Genomic DNA, 25,528 nt, shown 5'->3' with positions numbered 1-25,528 from the left:
TGTCTAGATTTCTTGTTATAACAAGAAAGTTGTCTCACTTTTGATGAGATCCTTCTGCACATTAGATATCTCAAGATATTTTTACATAATGATAACACTTTTTCTCCTGATTACTGGACATCAAATTGTTTAATTTTAATGAAGAGTTTCCATATTACAACAGTTATCAGATCTTGTTACATCAGACAGACAAAAAGTTTTGATTCAGCGTTACTTGATGACACGGTCAAAGTACATTCCATCCATTACTGCGTCAAAGGTCCACCTGCCCCTACACGTATGGAGCCTGTCCCAGGGTGCAACAGGGTGGGGTGGACAGGTCACCAGTCTACCACAGGGCTGACACAGACAGTCATACTCACATTCGTATCTACTGGAGACAATTACAACAAGTACTCATCAAATATATCTTGTCCAGATTAAAAACTACAAATAAAACTATTTGGAAAATTGAATAATCTCATGCAGTCTTTGGTCTCTGGGCTTTCTGAGGAGTGGTTGTGGTGAATATGTGGTACTTAGCACTGAATGCTATCAAGTTTGCTGCATATATAGGTATTTAGCTTCATTACATATAGCATGGAGTCAGGAAAGGTGGGCTGGTCTTAGAGGTTGGGGCACTTTGATTTGGTGTGGATGAGAGAGAGGGGCAATAAAATACCATCCCTAATGTCAGTCACCTGGCTTTGTGCATATTGCTCTCACTGTAAGGACATGGTTCTGGTCTGTGTAGTGTTGGCATAGCATAACAGATGTTAAAGCATCTGAACCTTCCCACCGGCAAGTCATAGCCTGGTCAAAAACAATCACCAATACCAAATCCACGCATAATGATTACATGTGCACAAACAAAACAAAAGCAGTCCACAGTCATAATACATAAAAACAATAACAACATATGTAATGATAAGTTTATTGTTAAAACAACACACCGGCTAATGTCGCAACAAGACATTTTGGTTTGATAATTACCGTTGTCCATAGTAGAGATTCCATCACCATTAACCCCATTTCAGTTTTGTTCTAGATGATGCATAATCTCTTTTTCCATATAAAGATATCATGTGGTAATGGATCATCACATGCACACTACCTCCTAACAGCATGGTACTGAAAACGACCTTACAACTTCATCCCTGCATCTCCTCAGGTCCCTCTGATAACACACTGCAGATGTTGTGGAGATACCACCTTCAAAGCTGTTCCTTTGAAGAAGTTTTTTTTACAAGTGGACCACGACACATTCACATATTGAAAGGTAAGAGAAATGAAAGAGAAAAAGGAGAACCAGATGGAAATGCAGCGTCAATGAAATGGAAAACCACAGAGGATACAGTTACGACAAACTCTGGCTGAGAAAAGTCCGACAAAAGCAACTGTGGTTGAATGAGAGTTGTGACTGCAATAATGAATTAATCCACAACTAAGGCTGTATTGCAAATACTGCTAATAAGGCATAAGGCAGCTATAGAGTGTGGAAAAAGAGACAGCCAAACTTAACTGTTCAATCCACGTTTTGTTTCACGCACAGCCCATCAATGACTCGGCAGCATGATGGTCCAATCAACAAAACCACACCTAATTGGTCAACACTGGATTAAAGTGACGAAAAGTTAAATATAGTTTTTAACATTTCCTTTGGACACTTACATCATTGGTAATGAACAGAGAGGCAACATTTTCTAGCATGTGTGAAGCCCATGATGGTTGAGGCCACTCGGACACAGGCAGGTCTGCTGAACTGCCTTCACCTTTGAGCTCCAGTGATCAGCAGCAAAGCCTGAGGGGCAAACTTTGCCCCGAGTGGTTAATCAGGTAAGCATGGGCCCCCGGCGTCTAGCCAACTGCTGCTAAGTCTGGACGTGGGGCTAATACAAGAGAGCCGAAGGTGGTGGCATGTTAACATACTACTGAAATGTGATCTATTCAGTGTTGTTTGTTTTTTTTAACTTCAGTTATCAAACCTACCACCAAATATTTACCTTGACAACACAAAGTGACACAAAGAGGGGTTTTTTGTAACAATGTTTTTCTTGATTATCTGTGTAATTAAGATATACAACTGTTGAACAACACACATGAAAGCCTGTGTTCAAACTGGTTGAAAACGGTTCATCCACTGCAGTCTGAGTATTATGATGGCACAAAGCCTGGATTAACAGTTATAGGCTCATCAGGTTCTGCTGTGCTCTAAAATGTATGCATGTATGTCATCTCAGGTGAATGCTGTTAACAAACACATATGATAGAAAACTGTAGAGACTTTGGTCTTAAGAGACATTACTGCGAGCCACTAATTCAGTCCATGTATCAGTGACATCAGCATCATCTGTCAGAACAATTTACTATGGCCACTATTCAGACCGGTAATCACTAGCCATCCTAATGTCTTGCCAACCGAGTAGACAAAATCATATTGGCACCGAGAAAAACACACATTTACACACAACTTAATGTGTATACAGCTTAAGATATTTAAGTATTGAACTGTACAACAATGACTAGGCAAGTACAACTGCAGTGCTGAAAACCAGGTGTGGTACAGGAACTGATATCAAAATTTACAAACTATTGTTTTTACCCTGACGCCACACTAAGTGCTGTGGGTCATTAGCAGTGTAGCTAAAAAGATGACCATTCTACCAATTACACTAAATCTTGTGTCATCAAGGGAAGTTAAGTTAAGAGTAGTTAATTTACCGCAAGCAAGTAATTCCTCTTGACGATGTCTGGACAGAATATAGATTCATCTGATGAAAAAGTCGCCATTAATTATTTAAATACCAAACCAATTCCTTGATTCAGCCCTAAAATTATCCCACTAATTCTCGTCACCCTAAAACCACAATGCTTCATTACCAGCCACATGATTTCTATTTTTGAAAAAAAGAATGAACTTCCCTAGTTATTTCAGGCATCAACTCAAACAACTGGTGGTAAGTTCCCAGATAGGTAACGGTTGAACAATTTGTTACAATTTGTCATCTGCCGAAAAAAGGGTAGTCAGCACTTCCAAGGATTACAAAGCCTCATGTGACCAAGTACAATGACCTTTCACAGGGAGCCACCCACTTTGTTCATTTGTATTTTTAGATCTCATTTAATGTCAGGCAGCTCAAGAGGTTTAATTTTTATACATGAATATACATTTTTCTGAATTTTACTTCTGCTTATTAAGATATTAAAAGATAAAACAAATTAATCCGTTTCCAATGGCAATCTAGTCAGGAAGGGAAAAAAATTGGAAGTGTTTTCCCATGATTCCTTTGTTTAACTTATTGGCTAATTCACAAATCAAAAATTCTCAAGAATAAAAATCAGCTAGAACAACAGATCACACTGTTTGCATAACAAAACAAACAAGTAATGTAGCTTGAGGATCAGCTGTAAACCACTCAAAATCTCATTTAGAGCAGTTCCCATGCTCCTCATAACATACAGTGAGATGGCCTCCTGGCTATTCCGTGCCACTATGTCCAGAAAACAGTTATGAAACTAGAGCAGTTAGATGCCATATCCCCTTGAGAACAACTAAGTCCTCCAACAGCCTGGTGTTTACTCTGTTGAGAAAGAACTATTTTAGGTGATTATAGCTAACACTTGGTTTCAGAGATTATCTCAAGTGATGCAGAAGTGAGAACGTCCAGAAGTGGGAACATTAGGTTCTCAGCACCACATACTGTACATCAGGGTGACCCTTGACATGGCAAATGGTCATCTTTGGCAAGTGTTATGAATCTGTGAGCGATTACCACTCATGACGGCATGCACTAGCGTTACAAAATGCTGGGATTTTTACTTCCTCTTCATTAAATCAGATGCGATTCGGTTATGAATGTGAGAAAGCCCTGTAAAAATCCTGTCTTTGCGGTTTGATTTCAGTTTTACTGTTTCCAGAAAAAACACTTCACTGGTCCTGTGGTTTGTGTGAAAACATCCCTCATCTCAAGTTGCCCGCCTTGTAATTCAAATATCAATAATGGAGATATCCACTGATCCTCAAGGAAAGCACGTACACTTGACAGCCAACATGTGCCACTGAAGTTTGCTTTGCTTTTGCGTAAGTGCTACAGTCTGCTATAAACCACTTTTCCATGTTCACAACAAATAGCCAGAGAGAGTCTCACACAAACCAGTGGCAACTCGCTGTCGGCGGGAAAATTAATGGCTGAGAGAGACATGTATTGTGCTTATGAGAATAGGCTGTAAACATTAATAGTTGTGGTAACTCTAACGCTTCATGATGCACATTTGACAACTCTCTACAAACACGGTTCAAAATGTGCAGGAAAGAATGGGGTCATCCTTTGATGTATTCTGCTGTTGTTTTGTAAATCATTTAACCCTTGGCATAACCATCCACCACCTTTGGCACAAGGAGTACTGACAGTGACTGCACAAGCATTACTTCCAAAGATAATCAATGTATTGTGTTATCGGGCCAAGAAATTCAAAGCTGTATCTCTGTGTAGTGGCGTAAGGTTGCCATTAAAGGTACCATTCATGCCAAAATCAGTGGCAGATATACTGCCTTCTCTCAAATATAATGGAACTTGATAGCACTAAGCTCGTGGTACTAAAAAAAGAAAAAAAAACAACATTTAAAAAAACTCAACAGCATTGTCCCTTTCTAGAAATTATAATGTGATTACCCAAGATTATCCACAGGCCTTGTTGTGAGCATTTTCCTATAGGAACCATTTTCTTTCTCCCTAAATAGACCCACTAACACATCACCATGCAGAAGGAAGTGTGCATCTACTCATGGATGAAAGGTTACAGCTCAGCTGAGGAGCACGGCTTTAATGTTTATATCCAGTGCTTTTACAAGCACGAGCCTCTCATCCATGAGTGGAGGCATGCTTCCTTTTGTCTAGTGATATGATGATATGATTGGATTTTGAGGGGGTCCGTTATATTTGAGAAAAGTTGACATGCAGTAGGGTTGGGCAATATATTGATATTATATCTTACACTTATTTATGTCAGTATCTATATCATTATATATGTGTATATATACACACGCACACACATATGTGTTTAGATAGCATTTTAGATTTTGGACATTGTTATATCGTGATATAGCATAAGCGTTGTCAAATCCTGGTTTTAAAGTAATGTGACAAAATGTTCTGAACTTAAAAGACCGTCCTAGCTGTTCTATTATTTGCTTTTACCCAAAGAGTCATTATATCCACATTACTTACTTTTTTGTTATCAAAAATGTCATTGCGTTGATATTTTGTGAAAGAACCAATAGGCAATCAAACCATATTGTGGCAATATCAGAAATCAACGTTTTGGTTTGGGTATTGCTTTTTTGGATTTTGTCCATGTCACCTAGCCCTACTATTTGGTAGTTTGATCCTATCCTGTCCTATCCTATTGTATAAGATCATAATATGTTAGTACTATATAGAAAATATATTTATATAGAGATATATATTGTATACTGCGGAGTAGCCTAAGAACATTCAGATATTATTTATAAGCCATAACATCCAGCCCTATGACTGATATCTCCAAAACTCTGCAAACTCACACCAAAACAACCTAGATAAACAAACTACAGGTATGAGGAAAAGTTTTTATTTTTGATTCTGAGGTGTACTGTCTCTTTAACAAGGCTGTCTCATAATGTAAGTGTCTCAGGTTTTACCCAAAACAACAGCAATGTGCCCTGCTGAAGTGCCCATGAGCAAAAACAATACCCTACTACCTGCTAACTCGTGGCCAGGTCACTCTTGCTGTTCAGTACTACGAGGCAAACTGAGCCCAGAGAAGTCACGCACCGTTTCAGGTTCAGAAAATCGCAAAACGTATGAGCTGAAATGCACACAAGCCAAGATGAGGCCTACACATGTCTGTCACTGCGCCCGACCGCGCACATAAAAAAAGTGTCAAGGGAAAAGCTTCCAGATTTGGTCTAACAGGTTACTTTACTACAGTGTAACAAATAGGATATAAAGTGCACTTACGTAACGTCTCAACTTTTTTTCAGGAGGAGACTTTCTCAGCCACCCTGAGCACACCACATCTCCCCCACTCATATCTGCTCCTTTCTTGCTCTCCCTGGAGTTCGAGCGGAGATTTCTGTTTGGCTTCGTTTGTTTTTGGGAGTGTCTTCTTGTACCTGAAGGAGAAAAGCGTTGACACAAAGCTCAAACGGTGAAGTTAAAATATATATTTTTTTAAAAAGTTCAAATGTGGTGTTTTCGACAGCGATAAATACCGTCACTCCTTCTTCGAAAGTCGACTCACCGACAGAAGGCACTTCTCTGAAATGCACAGACCAGATTTTCCACGAGTTGTAGTCAAATAAGCGGGTATATCCTGAGCTTGGAGTTAATGTAAACCTCCGCGGCGCCGCCTTTTGTACAAATATCAACGGTGACTTGTGTATTTTGTTGAAACTGGAACGCTGTGGGGGCAAAAAATAGGCGCAGGCAACTAGAAGTCGCTAAGTTTTTTTGTTGTTATATGTAACGCTTCATGCTAATTCCCGTCAAAGTGGAGCGAATCCCAGTTGGCGAGATCAGATGTAAATGTCCCACAGTGTACCGGTGCATAGTTGTCGTTTCTGCGCAAATTAAAACAATCTTCACCGTCAACACAGTGGTTCCGCCGAGCTTCCCTACCAGTTTACTCCCATGGTTCCTTAATTATGATTGACAGGGTGGCTCCGTCTTTCCCTCAACTCACCCTCCAATGGAACATGGCGGTGTCAAGCTAACAGGCCTAGCGACAAGAGGCCGGAAGTGTAGGAGCTCTGCTGTTAAAATAAATGTCCAGAACCTTAACGTCAACGGCCACGTTAACGGCTAAAAATTAACATTTTGACATAAGTTACGCTTGGATTTTCTATTTTAGTCGTTGTAGAATCATATTTGTTGGCACACATATCTAGATCCTCATTTGACGTCGACACGACTGTGCGCCAGTTGCCTTAATAAAATGTTGTGTTTGTCTTCTAATACCAATTCTGAACTTCATAAATATTGCACTTGTCAAAAAAGAAGCTAAAAACAGTACTGAAAATAATAATAATAAAAAAAGAAACAATTTAAGCAATAAAAACTAAATTGAATCCCACCCTGGAAATTAACTGAAACTAAACTGCAAACATTTTTTTTTTCAAAAAATATAAATAAAATATAATGGAGAATACAAAACTATTTTATGACGCAGACCACATTCATCCAATAAGTTCCCTCAACCTAACGTCCATCGTTTGTGATTTTATTTTGAAAGTTACCACCGGATGTTAAACTGTCGTAGCTCTGCTCGCTTTAATAGTGTGGAGGACGAAATGGGGAGGCGGCAGCGGCGTGCAGGGAAAACCGTAGCCCTTCAACCATGGGACATGTAGTTCAAAAATCGTTTGTGTTCCGTCCCATAAAACAACAAATGACTGTAGGGCGGTTTGCTAGATGAAACATGATGTAATAGAGCCGTATCCACCTCTGGGTGAACACAAAAGTGGCCTCAGACAGTTGAAGAAAAGACAAAGAAACATAACCCGCCTCAGTGTGAACTGAGAGGTCCCAAGAAAACATTGCTCGTCTAAACTACACAGTCCATAATGCGTGTTTATCCCCTAAAGAAAACTCAGCATAAAAATCGTGTTAGTAGAGCAGTTGGAAGCATATTGCATTAATTGACCTACTCTTAAGTGTACTATTATTCAACCTCTTTTTAGGTAGTTTGGTGGGTCTCTGATGAGGGAAATTTAGTTTGTTTTTGTTTTTTTGCCTTTCCATACAAAAAGGAGAGGGAAGTTAAAAAAAAAATAAAATATTGGCCTAAAAACTACAAACATATATCATCTTTTGTCACCTGCAAATAAAGATTATTTTCATTACCAATTAATGCCACTTATTTTCACCATTCATCTATTTATCATTTAGCCTATGAAATAGCAAAAATATGTGACATATACTCATCACAATTTCCTAGAGTCCCAATGACATCTTCTGATTGCTTCTTTTGTCCGACTAACAGTCCAAAATCCAAAGACTCTTTATTTACTATCATAAATGAAAGAAAAGAAAAAGCAGCAAATTATCACAATTTAATAAACAAATGTTTGACTTTTTTTTTTTTTTTTAAAGGACTGAAACAATTAATCAATTATCAAAATAGCTGGCAACTAATTTATTTTAATCAATTTATTGTAGCAGCTCCAGTCTCCATGAGATTTCTTATTTTATTTGAACTGTATTCCAAGATAGAAATTATCAGTGGCGTTTGGCTACTGTCCAACACTACAGTGATACTGATCTAGTTTACCATATCTGATCAATATATTGGACTAAACAGAGCATCTGTAGCTGGTCTAATCTACTGGCAAAGACGTGTTTCCCGTGGACTTTGAACGGTATCTGAGGAATCTTATTGGAATGCTATTGTAATGGTAAACACTTCCCCCAGAGGATGTCCCCCGTTTGTCTATGATTAATGACTTTGCCATTGCACAGGCACATTACCTCTTTCAACAGCTTCGGTATTGATGAAGAAATAGGGAGCAATTAAAGGCTGTAGACACAATACAACAATTCCAGTTAATGAATTCTTTTTCATGATACCACATATTTAACATTACATCCTAAATGCCTTTGTCTATGATGTTCTTGATGCAGGTTTCCTGAAATTGGTATGTCTAACAGGCATTTGTGTTTGTTAAGCTGTGCCTCTAATGTTGTCTCTTGTTGCAGTGCGTTTGTACCCACATTAGATGAACAGAGAAGGCTTTATTTCCTGTCAGTACATGCCAAATTAATGTGTACATACAGTATGCAGCGTGTGCAACCTAAAACTAATGTAATTATTAGAAAATCCTGATATAAGACTGCATTAAAGAGACAATATAATATCATATCGTTCCCAAGAGTTCACAATTCAACTAAAGTGAAAAGAAAAGTGTAATGGTTTGGTCGATTAATAATTGAGAATCATTGATTTTTTTCCAAATGCCCTTTGAAAGCTTCAGTGCTACTGCCATGTTTTTACCATATCAAATGCTAATTAGTACTAAATGGCACCTTTGCAAACAGTATTTAGTGATTTGGCCTGTGTCCATGGACAGTTATGTGATTGCACGTGGTTTCCCAGTTCCTTTTTCAGTCATTATTTATACTCACTTCCATTTGTTCAAAAATATTTTGCAATCGAAGCAAAAAAAAGAAATGGGATGATGTGTGTGCTTATTTTGATGAATTATGCAACAATGTACAGTTCTGTTTTTTTTTTTTAATCAAAGCAAAGTCACTTACATACCAAAAACTTGCATGTTCTTGAGGGGAATTCTTGCAGTATCAGTAATGTACTGAGTTGAACATTTAACCATTTCCAGTTCGAAGTATTTTTAAAATTGATTAGGAAATGTATGTTTTGCAGCTTCAAGTCTGTCTTACCACCATCAGATCTAGCTCCTTGGCACTGGTGATGTCAGGGTCTGTATATACTGCAAGAGAGAATATAAATTTTGCACAGCAGGCGATCCATTTACGTGAAGATGTAGTGCCTGAGATGGCTCCTAGTGGTCAATATACTCTCGGTGGTGGAGACGTGAAATCATGGAAACGTGACAAGTAAGGTGACACGGACACTGAGGTAAGCCTGAGCACAACAACACACTAATAACCTTTGATGTTTGGCTTATTTCCACAGAAATTAATTTGAGGTTTCCAGAAACCATCTGCTGCTCTGTCTTGCCATTGCTCGGTTAAGTTTTTATTAATAATGTCTTCTTTTTTTAAAATATTTGGACCATCCTGTGTTAACTATTACATTACTAGTTTATAAGTCCACAACATCTGTCCAACTCTTTGCCAACATACCATTTTAAATCACTTTACCTTAAATAACCTGCCTAGTTTAAGTTAGATAATACAACAAATACTAGTTTGTTTTTACTGTAGGGAAAGATGAAACCATTATGAATATTGACACAGTACAGCTGAGGTGTATGTCCTGACAAATTCCTCTTCAAAAATTTGCATTAAATATCAAAAGGCACATAAAATCAGCATGAACACAAAAGTCTCCCTGAATGATCAAATCAGAGGAATACATTAAAATATGCCATCTTGTCAAATATATTTAAACAAGCAGTTTAGTTCTCTGTAGATCACACTACCTATTAGTGAGAGAACAGTATTAAATATTCATATTTAAAATGCCTTTATCTCAGAAATGTCCCGTATACTGTATTGTATTCTATTTTCCACATATAGTTTTGTATTCCATGATTATTCAGAATGATATTTTTTTAAAGTCATATGTACATTTATTGCATGGGATATGAAACCTATAAAACACCAAAGCACACATCAAAAAAAAAGATTCAAATATCTTGAAAATCAAACTCCACAGCTCGTGAGGAAAAGCTGCATGCAAATCAGAAAAGTAAACAAAGGTTTGGAGCTGTGTTCAGAACTAAGACAAATCAAAAAAAAGTCTGTTTATCTTACAGTTGAATGCTCTCTTCTGTACTGTGCACTGCACATGCATGTATTTGCATATGTTTGTGTGTGTATGTTTGTGTGTGAGGTAATCTTATAAACACTCTGAAAAGCCAGATAATATGAACATGTTCTAAACGGAACCTGTTTAGATACAAACTTATTAAGAGACTAATGATTATTGAAGTTATTTTTCTCACATCAAATTATATTTAGCCACATTTTTTCCATTTAAAGGTCTAGTGTGTAGGATTTAGTGGTGACCTTGCAGACTGGAAACACCTTGCATCATCCTCTGCTTCCAAGCATGTAGCAGAACATATGATGGCTGCGAAACAAATGAAAGGTCCCATCTAAAACCAGTGTTTGGTTTTTCCAGTCTGGGCCACTATAGAAACTAGGTATGTATGCAATTAGTTGACTGACGATTAAATGTTAATACTCTCGCTAGTTGGCACCAGAAAAATGAGTATGTTAAACTAATCATTAATATTTTATCACTGTACAAAGGCAGTTAAGCTGTTACACCGCTGCCCCTGTGCTAATGAATGATAAGACGGATCACATCTCGTCAAACCAGCGCCATCTGCCAATATTTTCATGTAGAAAATGAAAATAAGGTTGCATGTAGGCTATGTCAGAATAAACTAGCAAGAACCAGTCAACCAGAGTAATGCACAACCACATTCAGACATGTGGACATTAACCTGCAAGGAGAGCAGACACACCATTTGGCAGCTAAGAGACCCAGAGTTGCTGTGATCCTGCTCAGTTTGAAAAGAGTGAGTTGTTGAAGAGAGTGAGTTGTTGAAGAGAGTGAGTTGTTGACCGCTTCAGATGGATCCTAATATATCCAATATTCTTTCAAACGATGTTTAAACCTTAACTATTAATAAACTGTGCTTATTTTTTGTTTTGTTTTTTACTTTTAGACTAGTCAGCTGGTCTAAATTGAAATTTCAGTTTAACCAATACAGGAAATTAGTTGCCAGGAACATCCCTTATAGAAATATGGCAGTACAACATGGTGGCCTTGATTGGAAGAGTACTGTCGCCAACTGAAGATATAATTGGCTCACTCTTAAGAAAATAAAAACAGGATTATTCTTATTTTCAAGTGATTATACATTAATGAAGGCAATACTCATGATTACTATATTCTATTTCTGCCATAGTCTGCAAATAAATCTCCATTAATCCTACACAATGGATCTTTAAAGGAAAGAATGCATTTGTACCAATGAGCATTAGGTATCTCAAGTTTTGAACTTTTGAACAATAATACTAATGAAAGGTTAATGAAGATTAAATGATGTCTGAAACAGTGGTATTTAATCCAAACTATACGACTGTAACAAAATCAAAGATCAGAATCAGCGCAGCAGATGCTTTGAGTGTGAATGTGTGTTTGTGTGTGTGTTTGTGTGTGTGTGGTTTCAGTGCTCTTTTCATGAGGTTATATGCACATCAATGGTATGACTGTTCAGGACTCCCTCGGTACCAGTTCATCTGGGTTTTTTTTTTTCTTTCAGAAGACCAGTCTACTAATGGTATTGAAGCCCCCTCCCCCTCCTCCTCCTCCTCCACCAGATGGGCCACAGCTCCCTGGTGGGTTATTGTCATCTGAACCGTTGGGCCTGAATGAGCATGAGGATGAAGGGGCCTGGAGAGCCTGGGTCCGGGCGTTGAGCTCCTGTTCCTATTGACAGCGTGCAGGAAGGAGAAATGTTTCCAAGTTAGATTATTTTTAAGTGTAAACTAAAGCATATACTTAACCCGAGCTACTTGGAATAGTTAATTTAGCATCGGTGTAGTTTTAAGTGACTGGCAGTGCGTGAGTGCTGTCACTTAACATCATTAGAGCACCCTCTAGAGGTGATTTACTTCAGTCACTTTATACAAGTGCACTGGAAAGTCAACTCAACATAGCACAGTTCAATGACTCGTGAAATTACACCTCCCGTTTTATAGCAGGACAGCTCAGATTTGGCTTCAAGTTCAGTCAAAAAAATATCTGCTATACTGTGCAGGCTCTTAGGTATCTGTGAAAGTACGCTCTGTTTTCCCTCAGCTTCTTTCCACCTGAGAGAATCTTCCACAGTCCTCGACTTTCATAATAACCTCACACTTAGAGGGCTCAGTGATAATGATGTTATACGTCAAATGCGGGTAAAGCATAAAAATACACAGTGTTTCAGCCAAAATATCCACTTAACCTCTTAGCAGCAGATTAAATACTTGCTCTAATGCTAATCACTTCACACTTGGTTTGCATTTATTGGTATAATTTATAGAGAGTGATTTAAATAAGTGACATAACACCTGTGTGTTTTTGTTCACCCCCACACACCTGTAAATACAGCTTGTTGTCTTTGATAATAGCATCCAGTAGTTCTTTCTGCAGGGGAGGCTCAGCATTCAGTCTCATTCCATTTGCCATCAGTCCTCCGTTTCTGCTCTGCCCCGGTAGCTCCTGTTTCCTGTACATGAGCACATACGCTGTGTCCTTGGGGAAGCGATTTGTAATGTTTTGCACTGATTGGAAGGATGAGAATGTCACTCTGCTATCGTTGAACAGCAGCCAATCCCTTGCCTCCTGGCTACTATTAGATGGTGTGTCTCCTTGTTCAGGTGGAATTGAAAGAGCTGAGCAAGTGGAGAGGCTACACTCAGCCTGGCCATTTCCCAAATCCCCCTTGAGGGCAAAGTGATTGGCTGGATGCTGTGTTCCATCTGCTCCGTTAATGTTGCGGCCATAAGAGTAGTAGTGGCCGCTCTCAGACGATACACCAGAATGCATCACCACTGAGCTGAGGACATAGGGGACTGACTGGACTGACATCTCTCCTCCTCTGTTTATCTGCTCTGCTCCGTCTATTCTCTCCTTCTCCTCCTCGTCTTTTTGAGACGGTTTGAGCTTCTTGGCCAGATTCTCGCTGCTCTCGGGAGAATCCACTTGTAGAGGAGAAGAGGGAGAAGAGGAGGACTGTGTAGGCATCGAACGGGCATGTACGGGAAGTCTCATGAGTGGCGGGATGGTAACGTTTTCCAGAATCTTCCTCCGGACATGGCATTTGGCATCGTAAGAAAATCGCAGCAGGGTGAGGATTAAGTATTCAGGTGCCGACACCACTTTCATGGTCCTCTCTGCACGCTGGAGAGAGCTGCACTTCTCACAGAAGTAGGCATTCTCTTCATCCAGGATCTCTGGAGCCAGGAAATAGTTCACCAGGTCAGGCACAGAGAGAGGAGGCTCATTTGTCGCTGCCACAAAATGGACATTGCTAGCGAGGGCTTTGGCCGAGCCTGGCTCGGGAATCTCACTGCCGCCGTTGACAGATCCCTGACAGAGAACCTTGGGCTCCTCTGAGGGCCCCTCAGGTTGAGGGCTGTCCTGAGTGGTGGCAGGAGGACAGAAGGCCAAAGAGAGGTCTGTAAAAGGTTCCTCTTTTTCAGAGATGCAGTTACACTGCATACAGCGAATACCAGTGACCAGATTCCCACCAAACATTGTTTCTATCAAAGTCCTCCTGTCATTCCCAGGTTTGATTTCTGCTGGAGTCGAAGATGACTCCTCTCCCTCCACAGGTGAAGTCTGACCTTTTGGGTCATTGTTGCTTGTGTCAACAGGGGAGGCAACCTTTGGCTTAGCTGATTCAAGGACCTGAAGTGTTTTCTCCTCTTCATGTAACCTTGAAATCAGGAGACAGGGACATTCATCATTGGGAGAAAATACAACAATGAATTGATTTTAACTTGTGCCACTGTGATACAGAGGCCTATTCAGCAAGAGGCTGGGAAGCTCGAAAGGGCCCTTTTGAATTTTCCTATGGCTCTCAAGAGGCCTCCAAATCAAGCTGGCATGTGTATGATCTGAAAAATTTAACTGAGGTGCATATCTCTGAGCTAGTTTAAGACATATGAACCTGGTCGTATAATCTGATGGCATTGGTTATGTCATGATACCCTTAAAATGAAAATGGGGAAATGGGATGCCTGTGATTCATTTATTCCATGTAGTAATATATCCATTAACATTATACTGGAAATGTTATTTGCAGCCAATAATTGATAAGGTATTCTCAAGCCTCCAGTGATTTTACTGTTTGGCCGTCTTGTTATTGAAGGTGAATAGCCCTACACACACACACACACACACACACACACACACACACATATATATATATATATATAAAACAAAGATTTTCATTCCCTGACACACAAAGGACACACAAACATAATTTTGCCTGATTTAATCTATTTGGCAAAGGGCAACGGGTAAGGGAAGCAATTTTGTATTTTAAATTTGAAACACTAACTGGACACTCTCCTGTTACTATTGACTGATCTAATCTGCTTGGACTCCAACTGTACCTGTCTAGAAGAAATCTGAGGTACTCGGAACAGTCCTGCTGAGAGCCAGCATTGAACCAGGGAGGACGAGATGCTTCCAAGAAGTTTCTGGGAGCATATGCTGCCCTCTGCAGGAAACAGACATGCACCACATACATATTGCAATCAACTGTCTTCGTCATCAGTTGTAATATTCCATAGTATCTATTACACAAGACAACACTAACCTGAGTGTGTGCAAGGAAAGCAAAGAGCAGCTGGAGCTTTTTCATCAGTGTGTTGGAACCATTTAGTGGTAATGATAAAACATGCCGCCTGAAACTGAGAAAAAACAAAGTTACACTCAGACTATGGCTTTTAGATTCAGTGTACAAATGGAAAACAAAAATCAACAAATGTGTCTGTGTGTAGTATTTGCATATATTACTTACTCTGTGGCCATGAAGAGGGTCTGAATGATGCTGTTCATGTAGCAGGTGTTCCCCAGGTTGACCAGGCCAGTCTTGCCTGTCTCAGACTTCCCAGTTTGCCTCAAAAGACCTGAGGCAAATGAGTTGGACTGGGACGTCCAGGCACTTTGATTCAACACCAACTTGATCTTCTCTTCTCCAGGTTTTGGGAGATCCTGAGAGGACAAGTTGAAATTATTAGATAGAGAATATATGCAAGAAGTTTATGAGGTAAAATGAACAAGTCTTGATTATTTATGTAATATAAAACAACGACCTTCTGTTGCAATTGGTGATCAACATTTTGTTATAGTTCTATTGTATGTGAATATTTTTAATATGTCGTGTATGATCATGTCATATTGAAGCAAAGATTTAACATACCAGGACTGTCAGAACAAACTGTTCTGTCTGTTGATTTGAAAAATATCTGTTGGGCAGATCTCAGTGTGCACATGCAGAAAGTTTCACTTCTTACTCCCTTAGTATATCCAAGGACACGCCCCAGGGATCGATCCTCGGACTACCATTCATTATATGAATATCAACAGTCTTGCTCAGAATGTTTCAACACGTTTCCATGTTGAAATCAATGATATCGTGATATACTGCTCTGCGTCAACACCAAATCAGGCTCTTCGTCAGCTACAACTTTCTTTTAATACTGTACAATGCACCCTGAGTGATCTGAAATTTGTTTTGAACGCTGACAAAATGAAACTCATGACGATTTCAAATGCAAAATCAAAGCCATCGAATCTTCCATCCATCACCGCCTCCCATGGCTCTGAGATTGAGTGTGCATCTCAGTACAACTATCTTGAAATTGATGATACTCTCACATATAAGCCTCACATTCAGCAAGTGGTGAGAAAGATGAAATAGAAATTGAGTTTTTACTTTAGAAACAAGTCTCTGCTTTTCCTTTGTGGCCAAAAAGAGATGTTTTGCTGCTACCTTTATGTAGGTGATAGACTATGGGGATGTCATATACATGCATGCATCCTCACAATGCCTACACATTGCACAATGTTTTATCACAAATCTCAAAGTCCTCACTCAACACTGCTCTCTGTATGATCAGGTCAGATGGTCTACCATGTCCACTCCTAAACTTAATCATTAGTATACACTTACTGATAAGGCTGTTCTTGGACTGCTCCCCTCTTAAATACAGGTCAACAGCTGACAAAAAGTCTGGGTAGTCTTCATTCCCAGTCGCTAGAGTCCATATTCAATTGGGGGAAAAGGGTGTTTCAGTATGCTGCTCCCTCAGCTTGGAATCAGTTGCAAAACTACCTAAATCTTTGGGAGTTGGTCTCATTGGAAAGTGATTCTAAGTGACTTGGAAACCTGTACATTTGGCTGTAGATGTTTTGAATGTTGAAGAATCTTTTAATGTTTTACAGTTCTGTAATTTGTTCTTTGTGTTCATTCTAAATTGTTTTTTGTTTGTCTTGTCTACAATGGTGTTATTGTTGCTGCCGCCTGTCTTGGTGAGGACACTTAATCTCAAGAGGTCTAAAGTCTAAAGTTAAACAAATGATTTTACCTTGATGGCCTCTAGTATGTGGTCATAGAGGTCAGGGAAGCCAGAGTACTGGTACATCATGCAGTGTATGAGCTCAGTGAACTGCAGCAGGAAAGCTTTGCTGGTGGGGAGACCATCTGTCCTCAAAGACTGGACGAGATGCACCACATGCGGAACAACCTGGGACAGTGAGGGATGAAGAGAAAAGAAAGAAGTTGAGGACACTGTGGTGCTGAAAACGTTGGAAGGTACAGCTAATATTAATCATTGAAATGTGCAGCACGGTCAGCCAGAGGGTAGTGGCAACATCAGGAACCCCACTGAGGGTTCAGTCTCATTTACTGGGTATTTTTGAGACTGTTCATGTTTTTAGATACTAATGAAATCGGCCAACTCAAGGGCCATTGCTCGGCATTTAAGTGTTTCACACATCATTAGTGGAAGAGCGGTGCCGAGCCTGGGGTTCTGGGAAAAGAAGTCTACGCGGCTTTGAAGTAATTTAAGCCAGAAAAGAAGAAAATGAAAAAAACCAATAAAGTGGCCATATGAGAGGGAAATGGGCTGTGAGGAGACAGGAGATCCCTTACCAAATGGAAGGCCTCAGGAGAGTGCTGGAAACTCAGCAGCATGTGGGAGAGCACAGCTAGCGCCCCCTGCCGCACAATGGGGTACCACAGTCGACTGAATACCTACGGGTTAAAAAAAGAAATCTTTATGTCATGAATATGTTTATATAAACTGGGGAAATTATTCAAAAATTCAAGTGAGTCATTTCACCAGCCCTGGCTAAATATCCTTTAGTCAAAACCTTGCTGCAATCGAGCTAATTATCACTGCAGTTCCTAACATCTGCTCTAAAACATGCATACAATTTCTATCAAGTGTCTTTCTGAGGTACATAAATGACTCAAAATGAGGAGTTCTTTCTACAAACCAGTTCAATTTTGAGCAGAGTGACGTCTATGAGGATTGTGAACTTCTGAACTGCAGCCAGTCCTTTGAGTAGAGCAATGACCCAGGTGTCAACATGTTGGGCCAGAGGCCAAGAAAGCCAGTCAATCATCCTAGACAGAGACAAGACGATTACGTGGGGGTGCAAATAATGTGCAAAAATGTGCTAATATTATAGTTACACGGATTGCTTATATAATTTGTATTTACAACAAATAACTTAAAATAGCACATTGACAAGGTGTGTGAGTTACCTGCAGAGCGCTTTAGTCATGCTGGCATCTTTGACATTTTGGTCTGTGGTGAGACTCTTGATGAGCACTGTGATCATCTGGACGGGGATGTGCTGGACCAGGCTGGCCAGAGCAATGGATGGGTCAAAGGAGGGGTCTGTAAGGATAACCAATCAGGGCAGAAATGGCACATAATTACAAAACCCAAGCTTTTCTTTTAGCATCAGTAAGTGGGGTATGAATGCATGTTCCAAGTAAAATTTTACAATTGATATAATGCAGTACAGCACCACCACTAAGTCCTTACAAATTAGACAGCACTATTTTATACATTCTGTGTCACAAAGGTTGTATTTGTTGAAGAACCTATTATCCAAAATTATATTAGGGGACTGAAACAGTAAACTTTCACTGGTATATATAATGATCATAGATCACTTACAGATTTCTATAAATAAAAATAAAACACAATTTGGATTAAGATTAAGGACCAAATATACACAAAATGCTGCCTATAAATGTTCTGTAAAAAAAATATGGGACTACATATACGTTGATACCAATATAGACTGATATAGCTGTGCTAAACCAGTATCAGACCAATAATATCAGCCAACCAATATATCTGTCTGGCTCTAGTTACATTACATTTGAAGTCGTCTCGATGTTTTGTCCATTTCCTGTCAAGGACTTTGACAATTGTTTGACTTGGGATATATTGCTCGACCAATATTATGGACCCAAGTTTACTTTCAGTGCCCCGATATTATTTTGAACAATAAAGTTTATTGGTGAAACTGTAAAATATCCTGCCTACATGAAATGGAAATCATTGCAAAAATGAACAAATGTGTTCTTTTTATCTATCTATCTATCTATCTATCTATCTATCTACATAAATAATGTCGGCTAATATATCAATATTGTAATGTTTTTAACCCCCTATTATCAGTATCAGTCCGAAAAATCCAGTATCTGTCTAGCTCTGTCTAAATCATGTTTTTAGCCCCCAGTATCAGTATACTAAGTATCTGCCAATATTGAGAAGAGTAGAATTTTTATTTCTTCATACATAATACAGCTACACAGAGCACACTTAAACTCATCACAACTTTCCTTAGATGGTTTACCTGTGATATTTTGTGTTGTGTATTATAGTGTTTGTGTAATATCTGTGAAGAGGAGTGTGGATCTGTGGATTTGACAGCACGTTCCCCAGCATGAACACAAATTCAACAGTGCACTTTAGAAACACAGATCACCTGAAAACTGTCATTGAAATTGAGGCCGAGTGACCTTTTAACCCTCGCATTGCTCACTGACGCATGCTGTCAGTACAGCTATTCAACTGAAGCTGCTGCCTGCTGTTTGTTTATTTTCTGATGCTCCACAGCTCAGTAACTTGTAACACTGCACAGTAGGCTCAGGACATATCTAAAATTTACCATCAACAAAAGACGGCAGCTTTGACTTTAGCTGAAACATTCTTAACTTAACTACACCTTCACAGAAAATGCTTTTCAATATTTGCCACTGGGGAAATATACTCCTTGAATCAGTGGATTTGAAGGTAGTGTCACTAAGCTTCGACAAGTGTGCGAAATGAGGCCACTACTGCTAAAATGAAAACAACCAGCGTGCCAATAAAGCTGAATATTGCTGGATGAACATCCAACCTATACAAATGAGAGCACTAAGCCAAGGGATCAAAGTCAGCTATTGGCAGGGCCCTGAAAAACCAAAATGAAACAAGGTAACTGTTCCCAGGCACTAAATCATGCACTAAAAAAATGTGGTATTAATGCCAAGATAAGTCAAAGCTCCATGATACCAAATGCAAATACTCTTTTTTCATAAACGGCAGATATCTATTAATCTACATCCAAATTTGTTCCTATTTTAAACTTCTTCATGACATCTATTAACCAATTCATAGATTACTACGCTACTACCAATTATTATTTAGTTAATACTTTCTCATGTCTGAGGTGAGGGATCAGCAGAGGACTTATCAAGTTATAAATGACAAATATGACAACGAGATTGTTTCATTTCAAATATTAATAGATTTTTGGTTTGCGTGACTGATTGTGTTGATGAAACACCAAATTACGTTGAAAATCAAACATTTCTCAAGAAGTATATTCATACAGTCTTATTCCTAACATTGAAAATAGTCTAGAAATGGCAGTAATGAGCCATTTGTTGAATAAGTTAACCTCAACTTAAAATGAGAAAAAAAATAATAAAATATGGGAAAAGAATGAAAACAAGAAAAAAAAAGTGTTTTGTATTTTGCTAAATATTAATTGACTGTTTGTGTTTTCAACTACCATTTCAGGAAAATGCACAAAATTTGCAAACCAACCATGAAACTGACCATTTTCACAACTTTCAGGATTTTGTACAAATCCTGTATCACGCTATGGAAAAATAAAAGCAGTTCTTTTTGAAAGTATGAAATAAGATACTTTTTATACCGCTTAACTAAGGATGTTAATTTTTGATCAATAATTAAGAATTTAACCGATTAAAAATGTATTAATCAGTCATCACTGTGATACTTCATATTGTTTTTTGTCTGTCGGAGCTATTTGTTGAATAACAAAACTTAAAATAAACCTTAAAATGAGAAAAAATTAAAATGGGGAAAAAATGTGTTTTGTATCTTATTAGTTATCAAACAATAATTGATTAATCATTCATTACTGTCCCATCTACCATGATCATTTAGTAAGGAAGGAAGGAATGAAGTAAGACATCTCACCTGTGGAAGAAATAATGGCAAAGACTTCCTGCAACGAGGGGAGCAGTGTGGCGGGGTCAGCCTTCCAGATGTTCTGTAGCAGTGTGCTAACCTTTGTCACCTGACCTACATACTCTCTCAGCTCCCGCTCTTGGCTGGCGAAGCAGTGGAAATAGCTGATGGTCCTCACCAGCTGCTGGCAGAACAAAATGCCCGACTTATCCTTGGGGATACACTGCACAAAGTCTGACAGCAAAGTGTTCAGGCGGGCACAAAGAGCGGGCTCCGGACGCTCACACACCATCCTTAAAACCTCCACCTGGATCACGCTAAAGATCTCCAGCACTGAGGGGCAGCTGATGAGAAGCCGCAGGCAGCAGTGAATGTAGTCAATGATGGCTGGGTCTTTGCGGTCAAGCTGGCCATAGCCCTGCTGGAGGAGACTGAGGACAAAGTCTTTACTGAAGAAACGCTCAAACTCCGGGCGGTGGTAGCGCGCGTAGGCATCCAAAACCTGGAAGCCGATCTGCTTCTGAAAGGCATCTTCGCCGACCAAGATGAGGCGGGTGGTGAGAGTAAACAGCGACTGACACTGCTCCTCAGTCACCTCCTTCTCTGCTGCTTCCACAACCTTCTTCACAATGGCTCTCTTCACTGGAACAGAGTGATCGGAGCTCACAAGGCCCTCCAAAATCTTGTCCATGATGATGGTCTGGAGGAAGTAATTACACTTGTTAGAAAGGTCACATAACGTCTGCATTCATACTTATTGGTAAAATAAAATGTGAGGGCCACATTTATTTTGCTGTTTATAACACCGGTGCTTTTCCTACGTTGACACATCAAAATGTCTGTATTGAAAAAAGCCTATTGAAGCGTAGTGTCCTTTCTCTCAGAGTCTACACACAGTGTCTGCATTCATCGAGTGCACAGACTGTCAGTATTCAAAGGTAGACCTTGTGTACTCAGCTTTAATGTGCTGCAACTGGAATGTAGAGCTTGTGAGCTTTACTGTGATGTGCCTATTGAGGCGAAAAAAGTTGCTTTACGCCATGATGACTGGGCCTTTTAAGTGTTAGACAGACATAAAACATAATTCATATACAACTGTGCAGCACAGAAATTGGGAAAAAAGTAATACATCTTAATACAATGCTTGGCCCTATGATTAATGACAAATTTCAATTACTACATTTAAATTAGGAATTAATTGTAGACTAACTGACCTTTCGCATTATTTTTTTCTAAATATTTTACCAATTTGCCAAAAAAACAATGAAAAATGCAGTCCTCAATTAATTTAGTGATACAGAGAAAACAAGCAAATCTTTATATAAACTGCAACCATCAAATGAAGAACACTTTTGCTTGAAAAATTAGTACAATTCATAATTATAGTTTAAATTTATTTTCATTTAGATTAATTTTCTATTCTATTCTAATCAACTGATCTTTTCAGTACCAAATTAAATTTATGAATGGAAAACCCATTATTATTTTTCCCAGTGAAGCCAAGTAACTCTTATCATTATATGATAAGTCTACCCTTGTAAAGCATTAATAAATATGTTATAATTAAGTTTTCAATAAACTGTAATACTTTAGAAATCATTCATAAACGATTCTTCAAATGTTACAACAGTTTTCATACATCAAAGTGGGCTCACTATTTGGCAAGTCCCAGTTGCTGCTTACAACTAATTAATCTGACATATGATGAGTTACTAGGATTTATAACGTGCAAAAGGGAGCCTTATTGTAAAGTATTAAAGCGTCGTCAACGTCAAGAATACTGCCAAAGCCTTACTGTATGAATCTGTAATTTGTTATGTTAGTTTGATGGCAAACGAAACATTTTGACTAACGGTGGTTAAATACAATTACTTGCCAGCTAAGTAAGAAATGAAATCTGAAACTGAACAGTACAGTTAAATGTGGGCTCATTATTTTGCAATGTTGGTCTTTTTTTAACTAATGTGTTGTAACAGCTCATTAATGATTTAGAAAGTCTTAACCTAGTTAACAACCTAATTATAAGCCATCTATAAAACATTTATAAGGGTTGTCTTACTTTAAAGTAGAATCACGAAACGTATATGTGATAAATACTTGAAAAACGTATATTTGTCTAAATGTCTGGGATGTAAACAAGTCTGAAAGTGACCTAATTAATAGTTAAAGAGGATTCAGTGTCTCCCGTCACAGATATTGTCTAAATTTTGCGGTTTCTTTATGGTGTTTTTTGACTGTGAAGTGGTATTTTATTTTATTTTTTTATAAATGTATTTAATTTCCGAAGTCAACATACTGATTAACTTAATTTATTAGCTAGCTGCTGCTGCTGCTGCTGCTCTTGTCTGTCCACTTCAGGGGAACAGCGACCAACCGCTATCTGTGCTTGTGTGTACACAGGCGGCTAGCTTGCTAAGGTTAGCTGTAACGTTAACTTTAACCTATTTCTCCCCGTCTGGTAATTAAAACATGGCACTGGTTAAAAAACAACTAAACTACCGGAGAATGATCTCTCAATCTATAGCGACAGTTGTTTCTAACATCATTCTACAACGGAAAAATGAACAAAGCAACCAAACAGGCCTCACGTTAGCTGAGTAACGTTAGGTTCCACTGACTTAGCATAAATACCGACATGTATTGCCGCGATACAGAAGCTTTACGGTCTGCACTTACCCAGATAAAGCATGTCAACCGTGTCCCACCAGATTACCGTCAATTGTCGGTGGATGTTAAACCTCTTTTGACAGATAAAACCGCGTTATTTTGGTTCATTTGATCGCTCAGAATCAGCTGATTAACTGTCCACTGACGTCATTCCTGTAGACAGAGGTGCTGGTAGGGCCCCTGAGTGAAGCAATTTTTGTCTAAAGATTGCCTGTTACGCAGATGTTGAATTTGAAGTAATAAAATCATTGATTCTGCGGCTGCGATGTTTTTGAACGTTTTAATGACAATATTTAAATTCAGTCAAATACTCATTTAGGTATTTTTGCGTTTCTGAGCTGTTTTTGTACAGTGGATGTGCTGCATTCATGTACACCTCGTTCATCTCCATTTTAGAGGTCTCCTGTGAGGTTCTTTTTCTTTGAGTCCCCTGTGAAGTTGGCTTTTGGCAGCAATTAAATTAACTCTGCAGGATTTCTTTTGGTGTCTCTTGTGAACCCCTGAAACATAACCTACATGGGTATAATTTTTCTTTTTTACATTTTTACCATACATAATAGGGCTGCACAATATCGTAAAAAAAATCATATTGTGATAATTTTGACAAATATTGCAATTGCAATATGATTCATGAGTAGTGGGAATTATCATTTTTGCAGCATGAGTTTCCTTTTTAACTGACAAAAACATTAATTCATGATGATGTGACATTTGTTGGGGTCTGCACCAAAAAAACATGCTTTTTTACATCTGGAGAACAAGCTTTGTAGGCTAGGGGAGCACTGCAGCACTACAGTACTTCATTATAATGCTGTTTTGTTTTTTATATTGCAGTCAGCCATATTGCAAAAATAGAATAAAATAATGAAATGAATAAATTAATAATAATGATAATAATAATGTGAAAACGATGTAGAATCAAAAAATGATGAAATGATGATGAAAGAGGAGATTTAGAAAACACAAGTAGACATTAAATTTGATCTCAGAAAATCAAGGAGTACAAAGCTGTGTGTGTGTGTGTGTGTGTGTGTGTGTGGGTGTGTGTGTTTTAATCAGGAAATTCTTTAAATTTCTAATTACTAAAATGCTGTAATAATCATGTTACAATTATGGAGTTTATATATCGCAGCAAACTACTTTGGATGTACATGAAACAAACCTTAAAATGTTTACAAAAAGTGTGTGAACTGTACTTAAAGCAAAATTTGCTCACTTGCTGACATGTTCAGGTGACTCATCAACATTTAGAATACTACAGTATATTTTACCCAAATGAACTACTGTGGTGTAGGCTGGACTTTTTTAACCAAGCCCAAGTTCAGCCTTTAAACTACTTGTGAAATAATACTCTATTCTGCAAATAAACTTAACCAACATAGCAACATTTTATTTACATTTTACAATTTGGAAAATGTATTCAGTTCTTGTGTGCAATGAAATGATCTTTACTGTTAATGAGATAATTCAAGTAATTTACAATGTATAGACAGATTTTAAAAAAAACTTTAGACTGACAATGCAGTCTGATGTATGCTTGTTTGTCAAGCTATAAGTAATTATTTGTTTCATGTCTTGACAATGAAGCTGTGTATAATTCAAGTGTATATAAATATAAATAAACATTTGGTTTAAAATAATTAGCTGTATAAAGAAATCAATGGAACCCATTTGTTGTTGTTGTTGTTGTTGTTGTTGTTCTTCTTCTTCTTCTTCTTCTCATTATTATCATTATTATTATTGTTGTTGTTGTTTTCACAGTATTAGTATCATAGTAAAATCAAAAAGACACATCATATTCTAGAGAATACAAAACAACTGAGCAAGTCGTAGCAATATCAAACAAAAATAAGAAGTACAGGACAAAAATAAATATTAATGAAATCAAAACATAATTACACAAAAAACATAAACAAACTCATACGAAATCCCCACAAATGGTCAATCAGGAATAATGGTACATAGACATTCATAAAGATAAAGATTTTTGATTTTTTTTCTATATTTAAATTTTTTAATGTGTAATTGTTTATAAGAATTTAGTAAGAATTTTCATAGGAAACTTTGTTTGTGTATGAAATATTTTGCCAAAATAATAATAACTTATTATCCCCAAGCTATGT

The 25,528-nt window shown here is 38.2% G+C and overlaps 2 protein-coding genes across 9 annotated transcripts in view; both read right to left on the bottom strand.

Moving 5' to 3' along the window:
- gab1 (GRB2-associated binding protein 1) overlaps positions 1-6,705 on the bottom strand; it is a 63,421-nt gene extending 56,716 nt beyond the window's left edge. For 2 of the 8 annotated variants that reach the window (XM_084715154.1, XM_084715157.1), the window contains exons 1-2: positions 6,262-6,698; positions 5,979-6,133 (exon numbers count right to left, since the gene is read on the bottom strand). In XM_084715154.1, coding sequence (XP_084571280.1) covers positions 5,979-6,050 — 72 coding nt within the window. In that variant the 5' untranslated portion in view covers positions 6,051-6,133; positions 6,262-6,698. Of the gene's footprint in view, positions 1-5,978; positions 6,134-6,232 lie in introns of all 8 variants that reach the window. The other 6 variants (XR_014769833.1, XM_084715153.1, XM_084715152.1 and 3 more) reach the window with 6 other exon arrangements.
- A 5,268-nt stretch (positions 6,706-11,973) lies between these two features.
- Positions 11,974-23,572, bottom strand: usp38 (ubiquitin specific peptidase 38). Its single transcript, XM_084715151.1, has 11 exons — positions 23,415-23,572; positions 20,748-21,438; positions 18,002-18,137; positions 17,731-17,860; positions 17,384-17,485; positions 16,818-16,976; positions 15,248-15,441; positions 15,044-15,137; positions 14,838-14,944; positions 12,814-14,155; positions 11,974-12,162 (listed from the first exon to the last, which is right to left on the bottom strand). Exons 2-11 carry the CDS (start codon positions 21,427-21,429, stop codon positions 11,992-11,994), a joined length of 3,117 nt encoding a protein of 1,038 aa, XP_084571277.1. The 5' UTR covers positions 21,430-21,438; positions 23,415-23,572; the 3' UTR covers positions 11,974-11,991.
- Positions 23,573-25,528: the final 1,956 nt, after the last annotated feature.

This window comes from Lutjanus erythropterus, chromosome 3 (assembly GCF_056507025.1).
Source record: "Lutjanus erythropterus isolate fLutEry1 chromosome 3, fLutEry1.hap2, whole genome shotgun sequence".
Taxonomy (NCBI): domain Eukaryota; kingdom Metazoa; phylum Chordata; class Actinopteri; order Lutjaniformes; family Lutjanidae; genus Lutjanus; species Lutjanus erythropterus.
Note: the sequence above shows the minus strand (reverse complement) of the source record. Positions and strands in the feature narration are given on the sequence as shown.

What these genes read in the sequence shown, in the direction of transcription:
- usp38 (XM_084715151.1), bottom strand. Translation starts at nt 21,429, where the DNA reads ATGGACAAGATTTTGGAGGGCCTTGTGAGCTCCGATCACTCTGTTCCA. An exon ending in TGCCATTATTTCTTCCACAG is followed by an intron (nt 18,138 to 20,747) that starts GTGAGATGTCTT and finishes TTATCCTTACAG; the next exon opens with ACCCCTCCTTTGACCCATCC. An exon ending in CTCAGATTTCTTCTAGACAG is followed by an intron (nt 14,156 to 14,837) that starts GTACAGTTGGAG and finishes CCTGATTTCAAG; the next exon opens with GTTACATGAAGAGGAGAAAA.